The following is a 24531-nucleotide window of genomic DNA, read 5'->3' as shown; positions in this document are numbered from 1 at the left end:
ATTTTTAAACTGTCCCAGCGCTGACGTGAGGCAAGAGGTGGAGCAAGCTCACATGCTGCTCAATCCTGAGCCGGCAAGTAAAAAGTCCAAGGGACTCAACCGCCACTCCCCCAGAAACCATCTCTCTTCACCTATCTCCCCATATGATCCCACCTGTGTGCTCCGCTCAGCTGGTAAGTCCATCCTACCTGTGCCCTTCTCTTCAATTGCCAACTCCAGACTCCGTCCTTTCTACCTTGCTGCGCTGTATGCTTGGAAAAAGCTGCCCGAATCCCTATGGTGGACTCCATCTCTGTTAGTGTTCAAGGCCCAGTTAAAAGCCTACCTCTTTGAGAGTGCTCTCAACTCCTAATTCCTTTCACCTTGGGTTCTTCATCCCCAACTTGGCTTGAAGAAGTTGAGAAGCACTGCAGTAGACTCTCTGTTAACCGGAACTCAAGCAACCAGAACTCTCAAGCAACCAGCAAAAAAAAAAAATCAAAGAAATTTAAATAAAAATGAAAATCAAATCAATTTCTGGTGGAAATATAAGTGTAAACTGGCACGCTATACCTGAGTACACCTATGCCTTGCTTACCACATGTCTGATACATTGTCTGGAACAGTTTATGGTACACCATAGTATGGGATACAGTATTAGTTAGGCCTATTTTAATAGTAACTCTCAAGCAACCAGAAACTACATTTATCCAGCATTTATCAATCTCCATGGGTACTAGTTAACTGAGAGTCTACTGTATATTGATAGCAATGTGTTTTCACAACACTGGTCAAGGGTATTGGAGCCTGTTAAAATTGGAATGAGCTCACTATGCTCCTTCTTTGTTACAATAGTTGAGAGAGTTGCAAAACCAGGCGTTTCGGTAGCCATTTTTCAAAGAAATAAGTTTTGTTCCTTCCAGTTGTTCTGGTAGACCTAAAGTCCTGAAATTATTTCTTCTTGAGAGGTTGTTTAATTCCTCTAGATCAGTGTATGTGAATCATTGGGGGTAGCTGCCAGAGATCCCTGCCTGCCCCTTTTGAAGTCACCACCGCCAGGGATGCTTCTCTGTCTGCATGCCCACTGCACTACCCCCCATGCCTGAAGCCGACCCTGCCACCTCACCGAGCTGACATGCTTCATCCCCTCCCAGCAGCAAATCCACACAGGGACAGGCCATGGCACGACTCACATGCTGCACACGGTAGACCCACAAGCCTTCCCCCGATGTCAATTCTGACATCGGAGAGGTCTCGGGCCAGCCAATCACTGCCTGGCTGGCCCAGAACTTTCTCTCCGACATCATAATTGATGTTGGGGGGAAGGCTTGCGAGCCGGTCTTGTGCAGAGTGTGAGTTGCTGCATGCACCATAGCCCCTCCCTGCGCAGAACTGCTGCAAGGTGTCAGGGTCAGCTTTGGGGGTGAGTGGTGCAGTGGGCAGGCAGGTATCCCCGGTGCTGTGGCTTCAGCAGGGGGGAGCAGGCAGGGATCCCAGCAGCACCTGCAACTTCTGTGGATAGGTCAGCTTTGGGGGGAGTGGGAGGGGGCACAAATTCGACACAGAAGGGAAGGGGCACAAACTTGGGACATAGGAGGGAGGGAATAGAAACAGAAAATTGATGGGCATGAGTTTGTGAGAGATAGTGCACATCGAGAAAGAAAGGAAAATTGTGCAGCATCTTTCTAACCCTCCCTCCCACCCCCCTGTGCAGCAGAACCCCACCGACCCTCCCATCATGAGACTGACATACTGTACCTCTGAGGCCTTCTAAAACAGCGGAGGTGTCCTGTCATCAGTGATGCAGCAGAGGGAAGGCTGCAGCGGGGAAGGCCATGAAGCAGTCTGTTCAGAGCGCTGCCGCTTTAGGAGGCCTTGGAGCAGAGATATGTTAGGTCTCACCAGAGTGGGGTGGTCACTGAATTAACGAGTCTAATTTTTTTCGCGAATTGGGCAGCACTAGGTTCAGGGATGGAGTCAGAGACATTAGGGGGGGAGGTTTCACAATCTTAACTGGGACTTATTTTGGGGGTTTGGCTTATATCAGGAGCATCTTTAAAAACTATGCTAGGCAGCTAGGACTTATTTTCGGGGAAACACAGTAGTTTGGAATGCTTCATACCTTGTTATTGTTACAGTAAATGACAGAGTCTGACTATGTAGGTTTAGACCAAGCCATGTTAGGAGTTGATATCGATAAAATTAAATTTTAAAAAAATTAAATTCTGATTCAATGATAAAGAAAAATTACGAGGGTTGAGCACAGCAAAAGCTGAACTCTTTATTGCTGTTCACGAGCACAACTCCCCCCCCCCAACAAGGCTTGTCTTATTTTCTTAATTGCCATCCATTCACAATGGACAATTAAAATTGCTGAGTAAAACCATAATGACACAGTGATCTGTTTGTAACCCTACAGAAGGTTGCAACCTAATATGCAAATCTTTAAAACATCAATCTACCTCCCCTTTCTTGTTTTGGTATATAACATTTCATAGAAGGTCTTTACCTGTGAGGCACCAGGATCCGGACCACAGCTGCAGACAAGGGAGTGCTCGGAGGACCCGTTCCAGGATATTAAATTTACCGCAAGCAGAGTCTACCAGGAGCTATCGAGGCTAAAAGTGAACAAAGTCATGGGACCGGATAATCTACACCCCAGGGTACTTCGGGAATTGAGAGATGTCCTGGCAGAGCCGTTAGCTGCACTTTTCAATCTTTCCCTAAACAAGGGAAAAGTCCTCTTGGACAGGAAAACTGCTAAGTCATTCCGCTCCACAAAAAGGGATGCAGGTCAGAGGCTGAAAAATACAGACCTGTGAGTCTCACATCAATAGTGTGTAAACATATAGAGACCTTGATTAAAAACAGATTGGATAGGATTCTGGATGATGAGAGGCTGAGGGATCCCCACCAGCATGGATTTACGAAGGGAAGGTCTTGTCAATCCAATCTGATAAGCTTCTTTGACTGGGTAACAAAACAACTAGATAGGGGAGAGTCCCTGGATATAGTGTATTTGGACTTCAGTAAAGCCTTTGATAGTGTCCCACACCGTAGGTTATTGAACAAAATGAATACAATGGGACTAGGAGAAACATTGTCTGCATGGGTTAAAGACGGGCTCAGTGGTAGACTTCAGAGGGTGGTGGTAAATGGTACTCCCTCAAAAACGTCAGAAGTGACCAGTGGAGTGCCATAGGGCTCGGTCTTGGGTCCGATGCTATTTAATATCTTTGTACAAGACCTGCCCCAAGGAATTCGAGGTAAAATTGCTTTATTTGCTGATGACGCGAAGCTATGCAATGTAGTGGACAGCGCAACCGTGCCCGACACTATGAGGCAGGACCTACTTTTACTGGAAAAATACTTGGCAACTGAGCTTTAATGCCAAAAAGTGTAAGGTTATGCACTGTGGTAGCGGTAACTCCTGCAGAACATACACCCTGAATGGTGAAACCTTAACAAGAACTGTCGCAGAACGGGACCTGGGTGTAATCATTAGTGATGATATGAAGACTACCAATCAAGTGGAGAAAGCTTCAACCAAGGCTAGACAAATGCTGGGTTGCATCCGAAGAAGTTTTGTCAGTCGAAAGCCTGAAGTTAAAATGCCGTTGTACAGATCCATAGCAAGACCTCATCTGGAGTATTGTGTTCAGTTTTGGAGGCCACATTATCGAAAGGATGTGAAGAGAATGGAATCGGTTCAGCGAATGGACACTAAGATGGTCTCAGGACTCAAGGATCTCCCATATGTAGAACGTCTAAGCAGGCTGCAATTATATTCTCTCACAGAACGCAGAGAAAGGGGAGATATGATAGAGACGTTCAAATATCTTACAGGCCGTGCTGAGGTGGAAGAAGATATCTTTTTCCTTACAGGTCCCACGGCAACAAGAGGGCATCCACTCAAACTCAAGGGTGGGAGACGTCATGGCAACATCAGGAAGTACTTCTTCAACGAAAGGGTGGTTGATCGTTGGAATGGTCTTCCACGTCAGGTAGTCGAAGCCAGAAACGTGCTCGACTTCAAAAGACGATGGGATAAACATGTGGGTTCACTCCGAGGAAATGCCTAGGGGAGGGTTCTTTTAAGGGGAGGGTTCTTTGAGTGGGCAGACTTGTTCGGCCGTCGGCCCTTTTCTGCCGTCATACTCTATGTAATCTCCATGTAATCTATGTACTTTATAGTTCTGGATTAAAAACATCAGAAGAAACGACAGCAAAATGCAACTAACATATGAGGGTTGAAAATATTAAAATTTAGTGTTTATTAAAACTTTATATACTGCCTGGCAACCAGTGATCACTGTGGTTTATTTACAATATGACTAAAAACATGCACATACAGTAAGTGTTGAATAAAAAGAAACTGCATTTTAAATAGAAAAGCCTGAAATGAAATCAAACATACAAATAACAACAAACCCCCCCCCCCCCAGACAGCATAAATCACATCACCTAAAAGCCCACATTGTCTGGGAGATTGAATGCTTGGAAAAAGAAAGGATGCCTTTTAATCTTATCCTTATATAGCGCTGAAAGGTGTACTCAGCGCTCTACATTTTGACATTTATAGATAGTTCCTGCTCAGAAGAGCTTACAATCTAACTTGGACAGACAAACAGACATGACATAAAGGGTTGGGGATGCAGAACCCAAGGTGAAAGGAGTTAGGAGTCGAGAGGACTCTAGAGGTGGGCTTTTAACTGGGCCTTGAACACTGCCTGGATCGCTCAAGACAGATGGACAGTGAGAGAGAGAGAGGGACACATATTGCCAATAGGGATGGAGGAGAGAGGAAGGAAAGTTGGACTCATGGAGGGACAAAGAGATGTTGGCTGGGGAAGGGAATGGGGTCCGGAGGAGAGGAAGCGTGCAGGAGGGAGAAATAAATAAATATTGGATTGAAAATAGTGAAAGAAATAGATGGAACCCACTGTAGGGATTCGGGCAGCTTGTTCTAAGCATACGACGCAGCGAGGCAAGAGAGATGGAGTCTGGAGTTGGCAGCTGAAGAGAAGGGCACAGACAGGTAACTATTTGGGTGCCAGCTGAAAGTGCTCTTACGAGTAGTCATCCAATATGCTTGAGTAATGGGGGTGACAACTAATCTTATTTTATTCTCTAGCAAACAGTAAATAGTTCAGTGATACTTAAACCTAACTCTTACATTTGTATTTTTGTCCAAATGCTTATCTTATCCTTTTGTACATCTGTGTGCCAGTCAGATAATTCTTAGATCTGCATCTCATCTCCTGCACTCTTTCTAGTTAGAAAACATGACTACAGCTTCTAAAAACATTTTGGGAAGATCCACTATTTGTACCACTGCTTAGCTTTAAAACACTGAGCTTTCAAAAATGGAGCTATTTTGAAGTCAAAGAGCCTGATCCATTCCTTTCTGTGCAAACAGATTATGTACAAAAGTGTGAAGGCACATTTTAGTTAGTATGTGGAGAGGGGAATTCACATGTCCAGGCTAGGAGGTGAAGAATTCCCAACTGTAGAGCCCCTTGTAAAATAGGTGCAGAACTATGTACAGCACAAGCAGTAATTTGAAAAAGCTGCATGTGGGGGAAAAACATGCAGCACTACACCGCTTAGAAATTGGAGCAGCTTTTTGAAACCACTGCTCCTGTTACCAGCTATGTCCTCACTGCCTGCCCACCACCTTAACATCTGATCCCACTCTCAAACCTTTTGGCCTTTTTAATTTATTACATTTTCTATATCGTTCTCCCAGGGGAGTTCAGAATGGTTTACAATGAATTGATTCAGGTATTCAAGCATTTTTCCCTGTCTGTCCCAGCGGGCTTATAATCTATCTAATGCCCCCACAACATGCAAACTCTTACAATTATCCCTCCCCCATAAACAAAGATCCCCCATCTAGGTTCAAAATTGTGCCTATGACCCTTACCTATAATTTGGTGGAACTACTATTGGGGATCAGGCTGACATGGGCTTATATATGGCAGCTTGAGTCCTAGTGGTGGTACCATTAGACTACTTTTAGGGGTCACAGACCACCATTTTGAAAATGGAACTTTGAAAGAGCAGGAGCAAAAGACACCTGGGAACAAGGTAAAAGCTATGGGTGGAATTAGAGAAGTCTGCAATATTGGGAGTGGGAGCAGAATGGGGAATTAGCTCTCAGCCTTTGCACCTGCTCTTCCAGCAAGCATTTATTCATTCTGTGGATATTTTTTTTATATCCATGTGTAGAGGCTAACTGAATTTCAGATTCAGATTTGACACCAAAAACAACTGAAAGGTTTTGGCTGAAAATGCCTGTGCATTTTTGACTAAAATCAAACCTCTCTCCACCTTCCCAACCAACCAACCGCAGGCCCTCCCCTGGCTTACCTTAGTGAAGCCCTAGTAGTCTAATGGCCTCTTCAGGGTCAGAATTGGCCCCTATTCATTCCTTTCCCGTGTGCTGCTCCAATCCAAATGGCTGCCAAGACTGACAAGGCAGCCATTTTCCAATTGGAACTAATAAAGGCCATGAGTCCTCTGCTCGTGCTGGTTCCAATCTGAAAATGACTGCCAGAACCTCCTGTGGCAGTTTTGTAAGGCTGCCAAAGAAAGTCTGGTCAGCTCTTTGGATTAGAGCAGTGGTGGTTAATGGTACCCTCTCTAAAACATCGGAGGTGACCAGTGGAGTGCCGCAGGGCTCGGTCCTGGGTCCACTCCTTTTCAACATATTCATAGGGGATCTGACTCAAGGGCTTCAAGGTAAAATAACACTATTCGCCGATGACGCCAAACTATGTAATATAGTAAGTGAATGCAGTTTACAGAATTATATGGCGCAGGACCTGCTTACATTGGAAAGTTGGTCCTCAACCTGGCAGCTAGACTTCAATGCTAAGAAATGTAAGGTCATGCACCTCGGAAGCGGAAATCCATGCAGGACGTACTTCTTGAACGGAGAAACTTTAACTAGGACTTCAGCAGAACGAGATTTAGGAGTAATCATCAGTGCAGACATGAAAACTGCCAATCAAGTGGAGAAGGCTTCATCTAAGGCAAGGCAGATATTGGGTTGTATCAATAGAAGTTTCGTCAGCAGAAAGCCTGAAGTCCACCATGGTGAGACCTCATCTGGAGTACTGTGTGCAGTTCTGGAGGCCACATTACAGTAAAGATGTGCGCAGAATTGAATCGGTTCAGCGGACGGCCACCAGGATGATCTCGGGACTCAAGGGTCTCTCGTACGAAGAGAGACTGAACAAATTGCGGCTCTACACTCTCAAGGAACGTAGGGAGAGGGGAGACATGATCGAAACATTTAAGTACCTCACGGGACGTGTCGAAGTGGAAGATGATATTTTCTTTCTCAAGGGACCCTCGGCCACAAGAGGGCACCCGCTCAAACTCAGGGGCGGAAAATTTCATGGCGACACCAGAAAATATTTCTTCACAGAGAGAGTGGTTGATCATTGGAACAAGCTTCCAGTGCAGGTGATCGAGGCAGACAGCGTGCCAGACTTTAAGAATAAATGGGATACCCATGTGGGATCCCTACGAGGGTCAAGATAAGGAAATTGGGTCATTAGGGCATAGACAGGGGGTGGGTAAGCAGAGTGGGCAGACTTGATGGGCTGTAGCCCTTTTCTGCCGTCATCTTCTATGTTTCTATGCATAGGACAGGAACAAGTGGGATCTGTCCATTCTCACTGAAGAGCCTGGGGAGGGCCAATGGATGGCTGGGAGGAGCAGTTTCATTTACGGTTTCAGTTTCTACTGAGACTAAATGGCCAATTTCAGTAGAAAACGTAGATCCATGTGTATACCTTGTAAAATGGGGAACAGACAATCAGTATATTTGGTACAGCCTAATCACGCCCCTTTGCTATTTAGATGTGGATGAGCTCCCCATATACCAGATAGCTGCCTTTCTAAAATGCATACATGTACATGCCAATCTACATGTTTATCTTTATATGGGGATTCTTCCAAAATAAAGACCATAATATGCAAGCTAAAGTGTACAATAACACATACAGAATCATAAATAAAACAAAAATAATCAAACGTTAAAAACTAAAATAGATCAACACATTCTAGCCTTAAATTCCCCATAAAAGCCTCAAATTAAAAAGTATAAAACTTCCTAATAATCAGTGAAAACAAAAGATTTCTAGAGAGAGAGTTATAGGCTTTGAAAATCTTTATTGAAGACAGTCCAAATGTTATTTTTAAATTAATTCCTTAAAACCCACATTGATAATTATTTTAGTAAATGTGAGAAAATAGGTGACAGTTAAAAAATCCAAGGGTCAGCTCTACCATATTGAAAAAAAGAACTTATTACATCTGAGCCCAATACACCTTGCCCCCTTTCTGACAAGCAGTGGCATACCTGGCAGGGTGGTAACCCGGGGCAGAGCACCCTCCTCCTTCAGACAGTGGGTGGGTATGTGGAGTGTGGTTGTATGGCTATTGACTCTGCCAGTCTCCCATTCTGGAACAGGAAGTTGAAGTGAGAGGTGGTGGGGGCTGGTAGAGTCAATAGCCATGTGCTGGTGGACCACAGCCCCACAACCATTCCCTGAACTCAGGGTAGACTGCCCCACCTTTTAAACATTACTGCTGACAAGGATCTGGGATGTAATCCCACAGGACCCCAAAATGCAACATGGTGTCGGCAGATTCTGGTCTCTGTATTCAGTGGGCTGGTAAGAAAATGCTGAATTAGGTATAAGCTTCAACTTACAGCCATGAAACGTAAAGAAAACCAAAACAAAGGCCTAACAAATCTGCAGTGACTGCTGTCTTAGGGTTCAGCTCCTGGTAAGGCTACAATGAAAGCTGCAGCACTGTGGTTTTCCCCACAGATGAGATCTAAGATGAGTATGAGTGGCTACTGTCTCATGTTCAGCTTCTGGAAAAACTGATGAAGGACTGTGGTTTTCCCCACGGAATGGCCTGTCTGGCTCAGCTACTACAGGTAGTGAGCATTTTTTCCTCAGTGGATGCTGCAGTTGTCATTGAACATTTGTTCTTAGCTCACAGAAAATGTCAGGGAACCTGCCCTCCTTGTTTGATCTCTTTTCCTGAATTTCTGGAGGCTTTAGCTCTTTCATCTTTGCCTCAATGACCAGTACAAAACATAAAGACAAAATTGATATGATTTCTAAACATGTTCCTCTCTCTTAACATAAAGACTTTTGAGATGAAGAAGCAAAATGAACACAAGATAGCAAAACTAGTTGCGTTAGATTTCACAACATAGCAGGAAGAATTTCCTGACTGCAAATAATCTTCAACTTCTATTTAAGAAGCCTACACTTTGTGAAACATGATCAACTGATGTTCAAAATTTGTATCCATTTTTTTTCATTCAAATAAAAAATCTTTGCCTACAATCAGTGTCTATTTTAAAACTTCAAGTCTACATGTAAAGTACTGTTTTGAATAATTTCACCCTCCCTCCTCACATGAGAAATCAAAATTGGAGTTGATAGTTGCCAGAATGAAGTACAGAGGGTAACTGACATGCAAGCTGTAGAGCTGGATATTCAATCTGAAGCACAGTAGAAGACAGCTTCTCAGTTTGTAAGACCCTTTCCATGGCAAAGTTTAGAAGAGAATCAGTCCAGAGAAAAGGTCTGTGATCAGTGCATCAGGTTAATGAAGTCCATCAAGTCATAGCCCAGGGCTTTCTACAGAACCTTCTCTCATTCTCAGGAAACATATTGAGAGAGATCAAAGAGATTAAAAAAAAAAAACAAACAAACCCAGTACACTTGGCAGGCAGCCATCATATCCAATGTGAGCTTTTGAGATGACCCTGTGGATTGGAGGAAGGGTGGACTGTACTGGTACTACAGAGGCAGAGCCTCTACCCCTCATCCTGGATGTCCAACTTCTTACAGCTCTCCCTTTGCTATCTGTGGGTCTGGAAATGTTGATGCAGGGATTCTGCCTGGGACTTCAGCAGCTGAAACTCCTCCTGAATAAAATCTGTGATTGCCTTCCGTATCTCTATCTGCAAGGGAAGAGAGATCGTCACAGCTCAAAATATACTAGAAAAAGAAGTCTTATATGTCATTTATGAAGTGTGTCAAAAACTCATTTCAGGGTTAAGCTGCTCTGGAATAAAAATGAGCATGAAAGAGCATTTTATTTCAGGTTTTTTAAAATAATGTTACTTTTTAAATATTTGTTATGTGTCCAATTCATATATTTGATCCTTTCTGGGGGGAAAGAACAATGGAATGGAGAAAAGATGAAAGGGGAGTTTACTCTATTGCAGATTTTGGTATCATCTGCAGAGGCAAATCCTAACTGACAGCAATATATTTTATAAAAATATTAAAAAGAATAGGTCCAAGAACAGAACCTTTAGGCACACCACTGGTAACATCCCTTTCCTCAGAGTGATTTACATTGATCACTATCCTCTGTCACCTTCCACTCAACCAGTTCTTGACCCAGCCTGTCACTTTGGGACCCATCCCAAGGGCACTCAGTTTATTTATTAGACGTCTTTGTGGAACACTGTCAAAGGCTTTACTAAAATCTAAATACACCACATCTAGCGCACTCCCTCTATCCAATTCTCTGGTTACCCAAAGAAATTGCAACTCCTTCCCTTTATGTTGATGTGCCATCACTTGACCAAATCTATTACGAGGCAACAAATAGTCTAGCCAGCTCCCAAAATAACCTACTCTGTTTCCCTGCATTAACATTCTATGACCCCACCACCAATTTAGAATCTGTAGTGACACTTTCCCTCTTAGCGTTGAGCACCCCCCCCAAACAGCATATTCAGATAAGCTCCCCATTCCCCTCCCTCTTCTCCCTCCCCTTCCCTGCTGTGAAATACACTGATCATCCATAACCTAGATCAGGGGTAGGCAATTACAGTCCACGAGAGTCACAGGCAGATCAGGTTTTCAGGATATCCACAATAAATATTCATGAGATAGATTTGCATCTCAAGAAGAAGGCAGTGCATGCAAATCCATAAGAACATAAGAAATGCCTTCACCGAATTAGACCCTTGTTCCATCCAGTCCGGTGATCCACACACGCGGAGGCCCAACTAGGTGCTTCATAATGAGACCTTGTTTACCTGTATCCCTCAATGTGATTTGCAAGGAGGTATGCATCCAACTTGCCCTTGAATCCTATAATGGAGGTCTCCGTCACAACGTCCTTCGGGAGAGCATTCCAAGCGTCCACCACTTGCTGTGCGAAACAGAACTTCCTGACATTTGTCCTGGGCCTGTCGCCTCTCAACTTCAGTACATGACCTCTCGTCCGAGTCACATTTGACAACGTGAATAACGATGCATCTTGCTGGATTTTATCTAATCCTTTTAGTATTTTAAACGTCTCTATCATATCTCCACGCATTCTTCTTTTCTCTAGAGTGAACAAGCTCAGTTTTCTGAGGCTTTCTTTGTAGCTCAAATTTCCCATACCTTTTACTAGCTTTGTAGCTCGCCTTTGTACCCTTTCCAGCAGGGTTATATCCTTTTTTAGGTAGGGAGACCAGTGTTGGATACAATACTCCAGGTGTGGCCTGACCATTGCTCTGTAAAGCGGCAATATGACGTTAGCCGATCTACTTGTGATTCCCTTCTTGATCATGCCCAACATCCTGTTCGCTTTCTTTGCAGCCACCGCACATTGGGCCGACGGTTTCAGTGTCCGGTCTATCAGTACCCCCAGGTCCCTTTCCTGTTCGCTCTTGCTCAATGTCACACCTAACATTTTGTATTCATGTTCCTTGTTCTTCGTGCCTAGGTGCATCACTTTGCATCCATCTCATACATATTCATTGTGGATATCCTAAAAATCTGCCTGTGGCTCTTGAGGACTGGAATTGCCTACCCCTGCCCTAGATCATAAGCGGTTCATAGTCTTAAGCACGTGAGACAAACGCGCGCCAACAAACGAGCGCTGACAATTCAGCGCAAGACTTTAGCACGTCGCAAGAAAACCTTCTTTTAATGGGCTCCGAAGGGGGGTGTTGGTGGGGAACCCCCCACTTTATTTAATAGGGATCACGCTGGCGATGGGGGGCTTTTGGGGGGTTGTAACCCCCCAACACAGCAGCGCGAGGCAGTGCGATCCCTATTAAGTAGAGTGGGTGGGTTCTCCCACACCCCCTCAGAGCCCTTTAAAAGAAGGTTTTCCTGCGGTGCGCTTTTGTCCCGTCACCTCATAGGCAGCGGAACGCTTTTTTGTTTTGGGGAGGCCAAAAAGTTCCGCTCCAGACCCCACCCCATAGTAGCTCTAATTGTAATACCATTTTTTCCATTCATTTTTCATATATACACACAATATAATCTTAATACATAATGGTTGACCACAAAATTAAACTACACAAAGCACACTGTATGCTTCTCAACATTTATTCCTACCAGAACACCTGGTCTTGGTCACACATGCAGAACAAAGATAACCCCTATGCAAATACAGGACCAGAAACTAAAAGTACTAACATACACAAACAAAACTCTAATATGCAAGACTCTGATGAAGTACAACTCCAGAGAAATAGAAACAAGTGCATTTCTTCCTGAACACTGCAAAATATAGACAGCAGATGTAAATTCTCAAAACTGACACATTTCAACACTAAATGGAAAATAAAATCATTTCCTCTACCTTTGTTGTCTGGTGATTTTATTTTTCTAACCATCTTTCCCCATTATCTGGCTGCACTTCCTTCTGTCTGTGCTCTTAACTGTGAATCCAGGGCCTTCTTATCCATTTGCTGTTTTTCTCTCCTTCTTCACTTTCTGCCCTACATCCATCTTTATTTCCTTTAGAGAGCTCAGGGATACTAGTTGTGAGAAAAAGAAGTCAGAAAAAAATAAGGATACAACAACACAAACTGACTTCAATAGAGTAACCAGTCTATAGAGGGTAACCAAAAATATGTAGAATGCTCAGAGACATGAAACTCTGAAGGGAAGGCTGAAAAAACCTCCTTGTTGTAAGAGTTCACCTTCCAGTCATTGCAACTTCATAAAGCAATGATCACACTCCAAGACTTGGTGAATAACTTAAATTGTTTTCAAAGTCCTTTCAGTGGTTCAAAATTACTGAGAGTGATATCTTCTCTTCTTATAACAACATGCAATCATCACTGCGTTAATAGGATAATAATACTTCCACTCCCATAAACTTCATTTATAAGCTAAGTGGAAGTATTATTATCCTATTAACGCAGTGATGACTGAATGTTGTTATAAGAAGAGAAGATATCACTCTCAGTATTTTTGAACCACTAAACGGACTTTGAAAACAATTTAAGTTATTCACCAAGTCTTGGAGTGTGATCATTGCTTTATGAAGTTGCAATGACTGGAAGGTGAACTCTTACAACAAGGAGGTTTTTTCAGCCTTCCCTTCAGAGTTTCATGTCTCTGAGCATTCTACATATTTTTGATCACCCTCTATAGACTGGTTACTCTATTGAAGTCAGTTTGTGTTGTTATATCCTACATCCATCTTTAGCATTAACTTTTAACATTCAACTTTCTTCCATTTTTCTGCTGTCTTCTCAAAATCTATCTACTTTTCCATGACTTGAAACTTTCGCCTCTTTCTTTTCCCCTATTCCCATCTATCCATAAGAAGCATTTCTTCTTATCTCATCCCTGCCACATCCATTGCTGTGCACCATCTCCTCCATCTGTCTCCCCTTCCCCTCCATCCCTGTGTACCATCTCATCCCTCTCTCTCTCCCTCTCCCGTAATCAGACATCTCTGTCTTCCCACTTCCCCCCCTCCTGTGGTCTGGCATCTTTCTCCTCTCCATCCCATAGCCTGGCATCTCTTTCTCTCCTTCCCTCCCTATTCCTGTGGTCCAACATCTCTATCTTTCGCTCCTCTCCTTCCTGCAGTCTGGCATCTCTTTTCTCTCCTTCCCTTCCATTACCTGGTCTGACATCTTTCCCCCTGCCTATTCCAGTGGTCTGACATCTCTCTCCTCCCTCCTTTCATCACCCTTTTCAGGAATCTGACATCTCTTCCTTCTTTGAATCATCTCTCCTTCCTCCCAGTGTAACATTTTTCTTTCCCTCCTCCCACCGCCACCATATTCAACAGTTTTCCCTCTCTTCCTTTCCCCATGTATACCATCTCTCTTTCTCTCCCACTCCACACACTTATGTCCAACAATTCTCTTCCCTCACCCACCAGCAGCATCCCTTTCCATCCCTTCCCACCATCCCACCCATGTATTCTCTCTTTCCCTTCCTTCCCTCCCTTTCTGCCCCCCAGCCCGTGCAACATCTTTCCTTCCCTGCCTTCCCAAACCTCTTCCAGTCCACTATCTGTCCTTCTTGCTTTCCCAACACCCCCCACCCCACCCGCAGCCCATGCAGCATCTGTCATTCCCATTCCAATACCCCCCTTCTCAGCTGGATCCTGTTGTACGATCTCCCCCCAGTTTCCAACTCCCCCACCTACCACCTTCCCACTGCTTAATTTAAAATCTTTGGGCAGCCGGCAGCACAATGAAGCGAGCCTCCCACTGTCAGCTTGCCCCAGAAGTGTTCTTTCTGCAGTGTCCTGCCTATGCAAGAAGAGGAAGTACTGCAGAAAGAACAATTCCGGGACAGGCCAATAGGGGAAGGCTCGCTTCATTTTGCTGCCGCCGACAGGGGGAGGCTTGCTTCGTTGTGCTGCCAGTAGCCTGAAGATTTTAAATTACAGTGGTGGGGAAGTGGTAGATGGGGGAGTCACAAGAGTAATACTTCCAATTGCCAATTATTGGGAAGGCCACAATCCCTGTGGCCTCCCCTCATTCCAATACCTATGCCCTAGATCAGTGTTCTTCAAACTTTTTACACTTATGGACCGGCAGAAATAAAAAAATTATTTTGTGGACCAGCAAACTACTAAGACTGAAATAAAAACCACTACGCTCTGCGTCCTTGTTCCTTTGTACCCCTGTGATCAGTATTGCCCTTCTGTGTCCCCCATCTCTTCTTCATCCAGCATTCCCCTCTGGGTCTGTTCCTATTCTCCATGCACAGCATCTCTTCTCTGGGCATCTCTTTATTCTTTTCTGCCCGGAGCCCAGGCCCCCCCCCACCCTATGGCTTGTATGCCTTCCTTGCTCTCCCCCTGTTGTTAGCATCTCTCCCTCCTTGAGTTCACTGTCCCCCATCCACCAATTCACTCTCTCTGCCCCCCTCCCCACAGTCCAGCAGCATCTCTCCTTCTTATCCCTCCAGGTCCAATAGCAGCCCTCCCTTTCTTTTCCTCTGTCCAGCAGCAGCTCCCCCTTCACTATTCTCAATTTCCAGTCCAGTGTGGCAACTCCTCTGACCAGCAGAAGCAGTTCCCCCTTCCCCCAACTAGCTCTAGCTCCCCCTTCTCCTTTCACCCCTAACATCAGCAGCTCCCCTTTCATCATCCTCCATTTCCAGTCGAGTGTGGCATCTCTCATTTTTTTTTTTGAAACGTATCTTTATTAGTGCAACAGTATAATCACAACAAGAACCACTAAAAGGTACAGCTATAGTAACAATATAGGAAAACAGCCAACTGTACAGGCCTCCACTCAGATGCCAGACCCAAAAGAAATAAAACAGAACTAGCAAATAAGCAAAAATATAATCATGAAAAACCAATGTGAAGTCGTGACATACAGGCTACAGGTTTCCTTACTTTTATACAAAAAGCAAACCTTCCAATCAACCAGTATCATAAGAAAAGAAAAACAACCCCCCAACTCTCGCACTGCAGGCATCCAACAACCACTCCCCCCCATGCTGTTGAGAAAAGAAAAGCGGTGACACCGTAAGAAACAGAAATGACTCCCAGGTGAGGTAAGACCAACCCCAAAACATGCCCAAGAGCATTCTTACAAACAAGCATTGCTGCCAGGCACTTCTCTATCCCACCAGCACCTTCCCTTACCTGGACTAGCAGCAGCTCAGTATTTTAACTTGTCTGCAGCAGTGTCAGTAGCGTTAGCACAACGAATAGGCAGCCTTGGGTCCTTTGATGGGTCGCGCCTGCCTCTGAGGAAAGAGGAAGTTGCATCATCAGAGGCGGGCCGCGACTCAGCAAAAGCCCCAAGGCTGCCTAATTGAATCTCTGCACTGATGCTACTGACATTGCTGCAGGCAAGTTAGAATACTGAGAGCTGGGGGAGGGGAGGGAAGGAAGCCACTGTCTGGAGGCTGGGAAGAGAGCCACTGCTATTTCAGCGGGGGGAGGAAAGCTAAACATCGGCTGCTTCACAGGAGGGAGGGAGACACACGGGTAGCCAGCTCATTGTGCCACGGACCAGCAGGAAATTTTTGTGGACCGGCGGTTGAAGGACAGTGCCCTAAATCAGCTCTCCCTAGAGGAAAAAGACATTCTGTCATAATGGCAGTCCCTAAAACAAACATCCTTCACACAGACACCATGCTTCTTTCCCATTCACTCAAAACACACATCAAACCAAATTCTCTTGTCTTATTCAAATAGCAGATCCAATCCATTAGACCAAAGATTTGGTGGATTTTTTTGCGAAACCCAACAACATTTTGCCAGGCAGAGTACCTAGATGGTTCGGGCAAACCTGCAGGTCACCAGGAATCCGTTGGGTGATTATTAAAGCCCAGATCTTTTAGAGCACTGTATTGACCTTGCATAATTCCCCATCACTGGGAGTCCCAGAGCAAAGGGAAAAAGCCATTTGTATTTATAACCATTGGTGTGTTGTGTTTTTGCATGTGTGTATGTTTGGCTGTGTCTTGCCGTGCATGGGTGTGTTTCGTAGGTTTGTGTGCGCTGTGTCTGCCTGTGGTAAGTCTGTATGAATCATTTGGGGATTCTGGTTGTTGTTGTTTTTCTACACCAAATTGGACAGGAGGCGCTGGGATGCGAGATGTTAACACGTCTAGCATGATGTAGTCCTTGTGGTATCTTCTGTATATTTCGTATGTTTTATTGCATCTTGTAACCTTCTGATACTGTATGATACCCTGTTCGCTTTGCTGATTTGTGGTTGGCTCTTGTTGCCCAGTTGTCTCTTGTCTCAATAAACATGATATTTAAAAAAAAAAAAAATAATAACCATTGGTGTGGAGGTATTGAGTAACATCCCACAACAAACTCCATTTAAGCACGGTGGTCCACGCAAGATCTCTGTCTCAAATCCTTTCACTGCACTTCCTTCAACTAGCAGGCTTTTTTCAAAATGCTTTCTTTGGAAATGCAGTCTGCAAAGCATATTACAACATCCCTTGGGACCCCCTCACGGTGCTGACCCAAGTTCCCAATGTGTCCGCAAGATAGTAAAAAGTCAGTGCTCATATTATTTTAACAAGTCACCACAGATCTCCTTAACCACAGATCCATAAACCTTATACAGGATACCTTAAAAACGCAGATTATCCCTATGGGAGCTATTTTCAAGATCCTCTATTTGATCCTGCATAGCTTTAACACTGTTGCCTCTTGTCTCAAATCCGCCTCGACTGCCTGCAGGTCCTCTGTAATCCTTCCAATTTGCCCCTCTGCCTGCTCAAGTAAGTCCAAGTAAGGTGTTCTCCCAACTCAGTTCAGCAAAATCATTCTGAACATCATGACATACCCCAGAAATATCTTGCTTCACTTCCTGGAACCACTGTAGCACTTTCTGTTTAGAAATGTCCTGAGTTGGAGATTTGGGTTGGCCCGTTTCCTCATCTTCGGAGGCAGCATGCTCTGCCACTATTTTTTCCCCTAATCTCCGGAGCCTACTTGCAGGTCCACCTTTGATCGGTCTCCATTCTCCTCCACGAACTTGTATTTCTCAAGTTTATTTCAAGTCAAGATTGCACTACCTTGTACTCCATCAAGTGAAGAAAGAAATGTTTACAAATATTACAAGGATTGTGTTAGTTTTAACTGCACTACAACGGAGCGCCATCTTCAAGCTGCCATCTTAAACACATGATGTCACTTCCTCCCCTCCCCCTTCTCACCGCCTCCAATTCCTTCAGTCATGCTCCCATGGTTATCCTGCTTCATTTGAAAAGGATGAGAGCAGAGGCCTCTCACACATGGGCTTACCCTTACACACAACAAAACAAGGGTATGTAGATTAAGAGATTTCTTACTGTAGATCTATTCTCCGACCTAAGACATTCTAGCAGAGGCATCACACTGAATGGTTTTCCAATTAGAACAGTGATTTTCTGCAAAAAGAAAAGAATCAGAAGGATGAATCAGTGGAGATGAAAGAAAATTCACATCAACCTAACAAAGTGAGAAAGCAGATACAAATATGTAGATTTATTAGTGAGAAGTCCCAATACCCAGATCAGTACACAGGCAATCACATACAAAGCAGCACAGTGAGAAGGTGGATGAGTTCTCTGAATGACAATTTTCTAGCACATCTAGTCTGAACAGCTATCTCCTGTCTATATCGTTCTCCTAAGATTATATCCTATTGTCATCAGAGAGATAACGAAAGGAAAAATTAAACTTTAAAAGGGAATAATGGAAATTTTGTGCTCATGAATTTAAAATGTTTTTTGTTAAAATAGCATAATAGTTCACAGTGATGTGAAAAAGTATTTGCCCCCCTCTTGATTTCCCCTATTACTGCATATATGTCACACTGAATGGTTTCTGATCTTTAAACAAAATGTAGTAGATAAAGGGAACCCGAGAAAACATGTAACAATGTAAAAAATATTACTTCATCTATTTAAGAAACAAAAGTTATCCAATATCCATGACACTTGTATGAAAAAGTAACTGTCCCCTTAGTTATGCCACCAATTGGCCACATTTAATTATTAGATACAGCTGATTGAATACAAACTTGAGGGGGTTGAGGGGGGTGCTAAAGAAGGAGAAGCTTGGAGAGGCGCTGGCTGACTGCCTACAGAACATGCCTCTCGCCGTGAGAGGCACATCCTGTAAGCAGTCAGCTGGTGTCTCTCCTCCTCGCTGGCGTCTCGAGGCACAGAAATGCACAGTTACTTACCATAACAGGTGTTATCCAGGGACAGCAGGCAGATATTCTCACTGATGGGCGATGTCATAGAAACATAGAAGATGACGGCAGAAAAGGGCTACAGCCCATCAAGTCTGCCCACTCTGCTTACCCACCCCCTGTCTATGCCCTAATGACCCAATTTTCTTATCTTGACCCTCGTAGGGATCCCACATGGGTATCCCATTTATTCTTAAAGTCTGGCACACTGTCTGCCTCGATCATCTGCACTGGAAGCTTGTTCCAATGATCAACCACTCTCTCTGTGAAGAAATACTTTCTGGTGTCGCCATGAAATTTTCCGCCCCTGAGTTTGAGCGGGTGCCCTCTTGTGGCCGAGGGTCCCTTGAGAAAGAAAATATCATCTTCCACTTAAGACCGTGAGGTACTTAAATGTTTCGATCATGTCTCCCTTCTCCCTACGTTCCTCGAGAGTGTAGAGCTGCAATTTGTTCAGTCTCTCTTCATACGAGAGACCCTTGAGCCCCGAGATCATCCTGGTGGCCGTCTGCTGAACTGATTCAATTCTGCGCACATCTTTACTGTAATGTGGCCTCCAGAATTGCACACAATACTCCAGATGATGACTCACCATGGCCCTGTACAACGGCATTATGACTTCAGGCTTTCGGCTGACGAAACTTCTATTGATACAACCCAATATCTGCCTTGCCTTAGATGAAGCCTTCTCCACTTGATTGGCAGTTTTCATGACTGCACTGATGATTACTCCTAAATCTCGTTCTGCTGAAGTCCTAGTTAAAGTTTCTCCATTCAAGAAGTACGTCCTGCATGGATTTCCGCTTCCAAGGTGCATGACCTTACATTTCTTAGCATTGAAGCTAGCTGCCAGGTTGAGGACTCTTGAAATGTGAATCGCAACTTCAAGTTTTAGAAAGTTTGCGATCAGTCCATACCACGCATGCGCAAGTGCCTTCCCGCCCGACATAGGCGTGTGGTCCCTCAGTTAAGATAAGCCAGCTAAGAAGCCAACCAGGGGAGGTAGGAGGGTTGTGAGAATATCTGCCTGCTGTCCCTGGATAACATCCGTTACGGTAAGTAACTGTGCTTTATCCCAGGACAAGCAGGCAGCATATTCTCAGATGTGTGACCTCCAAGCTATCTAGATTGGGATGGCAGGAAAGTTGGCCTTTAGGAAAATAAATTTTGTAATACAGATTGGCTGAAGTGCCCATCCCATCTGGAGAAAGACTTCAGACAATAGTGAGAAGTGAAGGTATGAACTGAGGACCAGGTGGCAGATTTACAGATTTCCTCAATTAGAGCAGATCTGAGGAAAGCTACAGAAGCTGCCATAGCTCTAAGGTGCAGTCCAGTCTGAGCATAGCAGAATGATATACAGGCAGCCAGCCAGTTGGAAATCGTTCTCTTAGAAACAGGATTCCTCTATTTATTAGGATCAAATGAGATGAAAAGTTGAGGAGATGTTCTATGTGGCTTTGTCCTGTCGATGTAATAGGCCAAAGCACATTTACAGTCCAGAGTATGAAGGGCCGTTTCTCCAGTATGAGAATGAGGCTTAGGGAAAAAACTGGAAGAGCAATTGACTCCGTCACAATTTTCAGAAGAAACTTGGGATGTGTACTTAGAACCACTTTATCATGGTGAAAAATTGTAAAGGGTAGATCTACCACCAAGGCTTGTAACTCACTGACCCTTCTAGCAGAAGTGAGAGCAATAAGAAAAACAACTTTCCGATTGCTAACAGTGGGGGGATCCAAGATTGCTGCAGACCCTCTCAGCTGAGTAACATGCCAAGGAGTCTTACCTCCAACAACTTTTGAATCGCTGCCCGGGATACCTGCCTTCCCTTCAATGCTGAAACGAAGAGGATGTAGTGCCGCTGAAGCCTCACGGCAGTCTGGAGCAGCAGCGTTCGGCAACATTGAGGAGCTTCTTTGACGCATGCAGGAGATACCCCAGGCGTCAGGAGACCCGCTGGAAACGTACCGGGAGGAGGAATGGATGCGATCTCCTTGGGCTTGGAGACAACGTTAAGCCCCAACGCCAGAGCACCTCCCCCTCCTTCTCAGATTACCAGCTTCCCACGAGAGGAGGTCCTTCTGGAGCATGGGCAGTACTCTCCTTCGGAGGCCACAGAGAGCAGAGAGGGGAAAATAGAGACAAATCCCATTCGCAGGAGAGTTTGGAGGAGACTGAGAGTCCAACAACTGTAGGGGTAAATCGGAACGTGAGCAGTGCTGTCCAAGAGGGGATGCCAACTGGTGAGACTTCTCATTTTACAAGTGTTTCCTATATTGAAAAACCCAGAGAGGTAACCCTTTGGGATCTTGTGGCCGACTTGGCAAAATCAGTTAAACCCCAACTGAATCAGTTGGAAGAAAGATTTAAAGTCCAAGAGACTACGGTGGGAAACTTGAAAGTTGAATTTGATGACACAAAAAGTTTTTTAGAAAATATCCACCAAGAATTGAAAGTTTCTAAAGAGATTAGAGAAACATTAATTAAGGACAATATCAATTTGAGAAGGAAGCTGGAATCCTTAGAAAATACCTCCCAAAATAATAATCTCAGATTAATTAATTTTCCGAGGGTTGCAACAATATCTCCAAGAGATATAGTGAAACGCTATATGATGGAAATTTCTGAAGACATGTTGCCACCACTTACTCACGTTTATTATCTACCCACTAAAAGAGATGAACAACAACGATCACAAGAAAGAGACCAGCAACTACTTGATGTTACAGCAATACTGGAACTTTCTGACATACAAATGGCAACGCCGGCGACTCTTTTGATTATAGTAGCCTTAGCACCAGATAAAAACTGGTTTCTTAGGCTTTTCTTTAAAAATAGACGAAAAAAAAGTATGGGACTTAAAATATTGATTTTTCCAGATCTGGCTCAAGATATGCAAAAAAGGAAACGTGAATTTCTTCTTCTAAAACCAGGAATTATAGCTCTGGGGGTGACCTTTTTTCTTCGACATCCTTGTAAATGTGTGATACAATATCGTATGAAAAAATATGTTTTATTTGACCCAAGCCAGCTGACAACATTCTTGTCTACAGCGCCTCAGGCTTAAGGGGAATTATGAGAGCGATATTGATTATTTGTTATCCTGTCTCAGTCTAAAGGGCCTGTTTTATCGTCATACAGCAATTTAGTTTGTTAATGTTCTTTTAATTTTTCGCTATGTATACCTTGGATCCCAATTGTGGACTTGAGCTGAAGTTAAGCAATATTGATTTCTTCTTTATTGATGTTTGAGATGTTAGAATGAATACCTTATTGGCTTAGCTTTATCTTTCTGTACAAGTGATACTTGATTTGTAATTTGAAAATGATAAATAAATAAATAATAATAATAATAAAAAAAAGAAAAACAACTTTCCAGGTAAAAAACTTGAGATGAGCTGAGGTCATTGGTTCAAAAGGGAGCTTCATCAACCTGGAAAGAACTACATTAAGGTCCTAGACTACATGAGGAGGTTTGAGAGGTGATTTCACATTGAAAAGTCCCTTCATGAACTTGAAGACCAAGGGATGTGCAGTAAGAGGTTTTCCCTCAACTGACAAGTGAAAAGCTATAATAGCACTGAGATGGACTCAAATAGATGTGGATTTGAGTCCAGAGTCAGACAGATGAAGTAGATAATCCAACATCAGTTCCACTGATAAGGAAGTTGGATTGTGATGATGGTGAAGAAGACACCAGGAAGTAAACCTAGTCCACTTTTGTTGATAACATTGTTGTGTGGCTGGTTTCCTGGAGGCATCAATAATATTGCGGACAGGCTGGGAGAGATGTAACTCATATGGATTCAGCCCGAGAGAAACCAAGCTATCAGGTGTAACAAGTATAGGTTGGGATGTAGAAGAGATCCTTGATTCTGAGTAAGCAGAGTAGGAAAAACTAGCAGAGGAATTGTCTCCCTGGAGCTGTTGAAGTAAAAGGGAGAACCAATGCTGCCTGGGCCACCGAGAAGCAATGAGAATCATGGTGGCTGACTCTCGTCTTTAGTACGAGAGGAGTGGGCGGAAATACGTAAAGAAACATGTTTGTCCAGTTCAGAAGAAATGCATCTGCTTCCAGACGGTGAGGAGAATATAGTCTGGAGCAGAACTGGGGCAGCTTATAATTGTGGGAAGCTGCAAATAAATCCACTTGTAGAGTGCCCCATTGAGCAAAGAGTGGATGAAGAGCTGCAGAGTTGAGAGTCCATTCGTGAGGTTGAAGAATTCTGCTGAGGTTGTCTGCTAGGAAATTCTTCTCCCCCTGAGAGTGGACAGCCTTTAAGAAAAGATTGCGAGCTGTCGCCCAAAGCCAGATTTTCTGGGCTTTCTGACATAAAAGGAGAGAGCCCGTGCCTCCTTGTTTGTTTATGTAGTACACTGTTACTTAATTATCTGTGCGAAGGAGGACTTGAGGACTCAAGAGGTGTTGAAAAGCTTTGAGAGCATAATATATTGCTCGGAGCTCCAGCAAATTGATGTGAAATTTGCACTCCCTGGCAGACCAATGACCTTCAGTTTGAAAGCCATCCAGGTGCGCCCCCTAGGCATAAGGAGATGCATCTGTTGTTATCACCTTCTGGTGAGGGGGCAAATGAAAAAGTACCGTAGACCTCTGGATAGATTAGAAGAGGTCATCCACCACTGAAGCAACTGCTGAAGAGATGATGTAACAGACATATGTTGTGATAGACAATCTGTCGCTTGAGACCTCTGAGAAGCAAGGGTTCACTGAGGAATGCGAAGATACAGCCTTGCTAGTGGAGTTACTTGAACTGTGGAAGCCATGTGGCCTAGGAGAACCATCATGCGTCTGTTGACAGAGGATGAGAAGAGTGCCCAGGCAATCTGGAGGGAGAAATGCTCTCATGAGAGTAGTATCGAGGATAGCCACAATAAATTGCAGACGTTGAGTCAGAACTAGGTGAGACTTGGGGAAATTGATTTCAAATCCCAAAGCTTGTAGGAATGAAATGGTCTGAGAAGTTGATGAAACAGCTTTGATCAGCCAGTTGTCCAGATAAGGAAAGACTTGAAGATTGTGGGATCGGAGATATGCAGCCATGACAATCAGGCACTTCGTAAAAACATGGGAGAAGATGCCAGGCCAAAAGGAAGAACCCTGTACTGATGACGACATCCGTTTACTTGAAAAAAAAAGGTATTTGTAGTAAGCCTGATGAATTGGTATATGTGTGTAGGCTTCCTTGAGATCCAGAGAGCATAGCCAATCGTTCTGATCCAGAAGTGGATAAAGAAGAGAAATTTGTGGATAAAGAGAGAAATTTGTTAAGACCTCTGAGATCCAGAATGAGTTGTATACCTCCCGTCTTCTTTGGAATTAAAAAAATATCGGGAGTAGAATCCCTGATTCTGCTGAGATAGAGGAACTTCTTCGATGGCATTTAGAAGAAGGATGGATTGAATCTCCTGAATGAGAAGAGAAGACTGTGCAGGGTCCGAAATAGACTCTCTTGGAGGATGATCTGGAGAAAGGGCATGAAAGTGGAGAGCATACCCCTGATGAATAATGTCTAGAACCCAGAGATCTGTAGTGATGAGCTCCCACTGGTTGATGT

General features: G+C 44.0%; 1 protein-coding gene across 2 annotated transcripts in view; it reads right to left on the bottom strand.

The window, feature by feature from the left end:
- Window positions 1-8146: 8146 nt before the first annotated feature.
- The window catches only part of TAZ (tafazzin), a 94179-nt gene continuing 77794 nt past the window's right edge, over window positions 8147-24531 (bottom strand). For both annotated transcript variants that reach the window (XM_033922737.1, XM_033922747.1), the window contains exons 10-11: window positions 18066-18143; window positions 8147-9982 (exon numbers count right to left, since the gene is read on the bottom strand). In XM_033922737.1, coding sequence (XP_033778628.1) covers window positions 9881-9982; window positions 18066-18143 — 180 coding nt within the window. In that variant the 3' untranslated portion in view covers window positions 8147-9880. The remainder of the gene's footprint in view (window positions 9983-18065; window positions 18144-24531) is intronic.

Source organism: Geotrypetes seraphini, chromosome 1 (assembly GCF_902459505.1).
Source record: "Geotrypetes seraphini chromosome 1, aGeoSer1.1, whole genome shotgun sequence".
Taxonomy (NCBI): Eukaryota; Metazoa; Chordata; class Amphibia; order Gymnophiona; family Dermophiidae; genus Geotrypetes; species Geotrypetes seraphini.
Note: the sequence above shows the minus strand (reverse complement) of the source record. Positions and strands in the feature narration are given on the sequence as shown.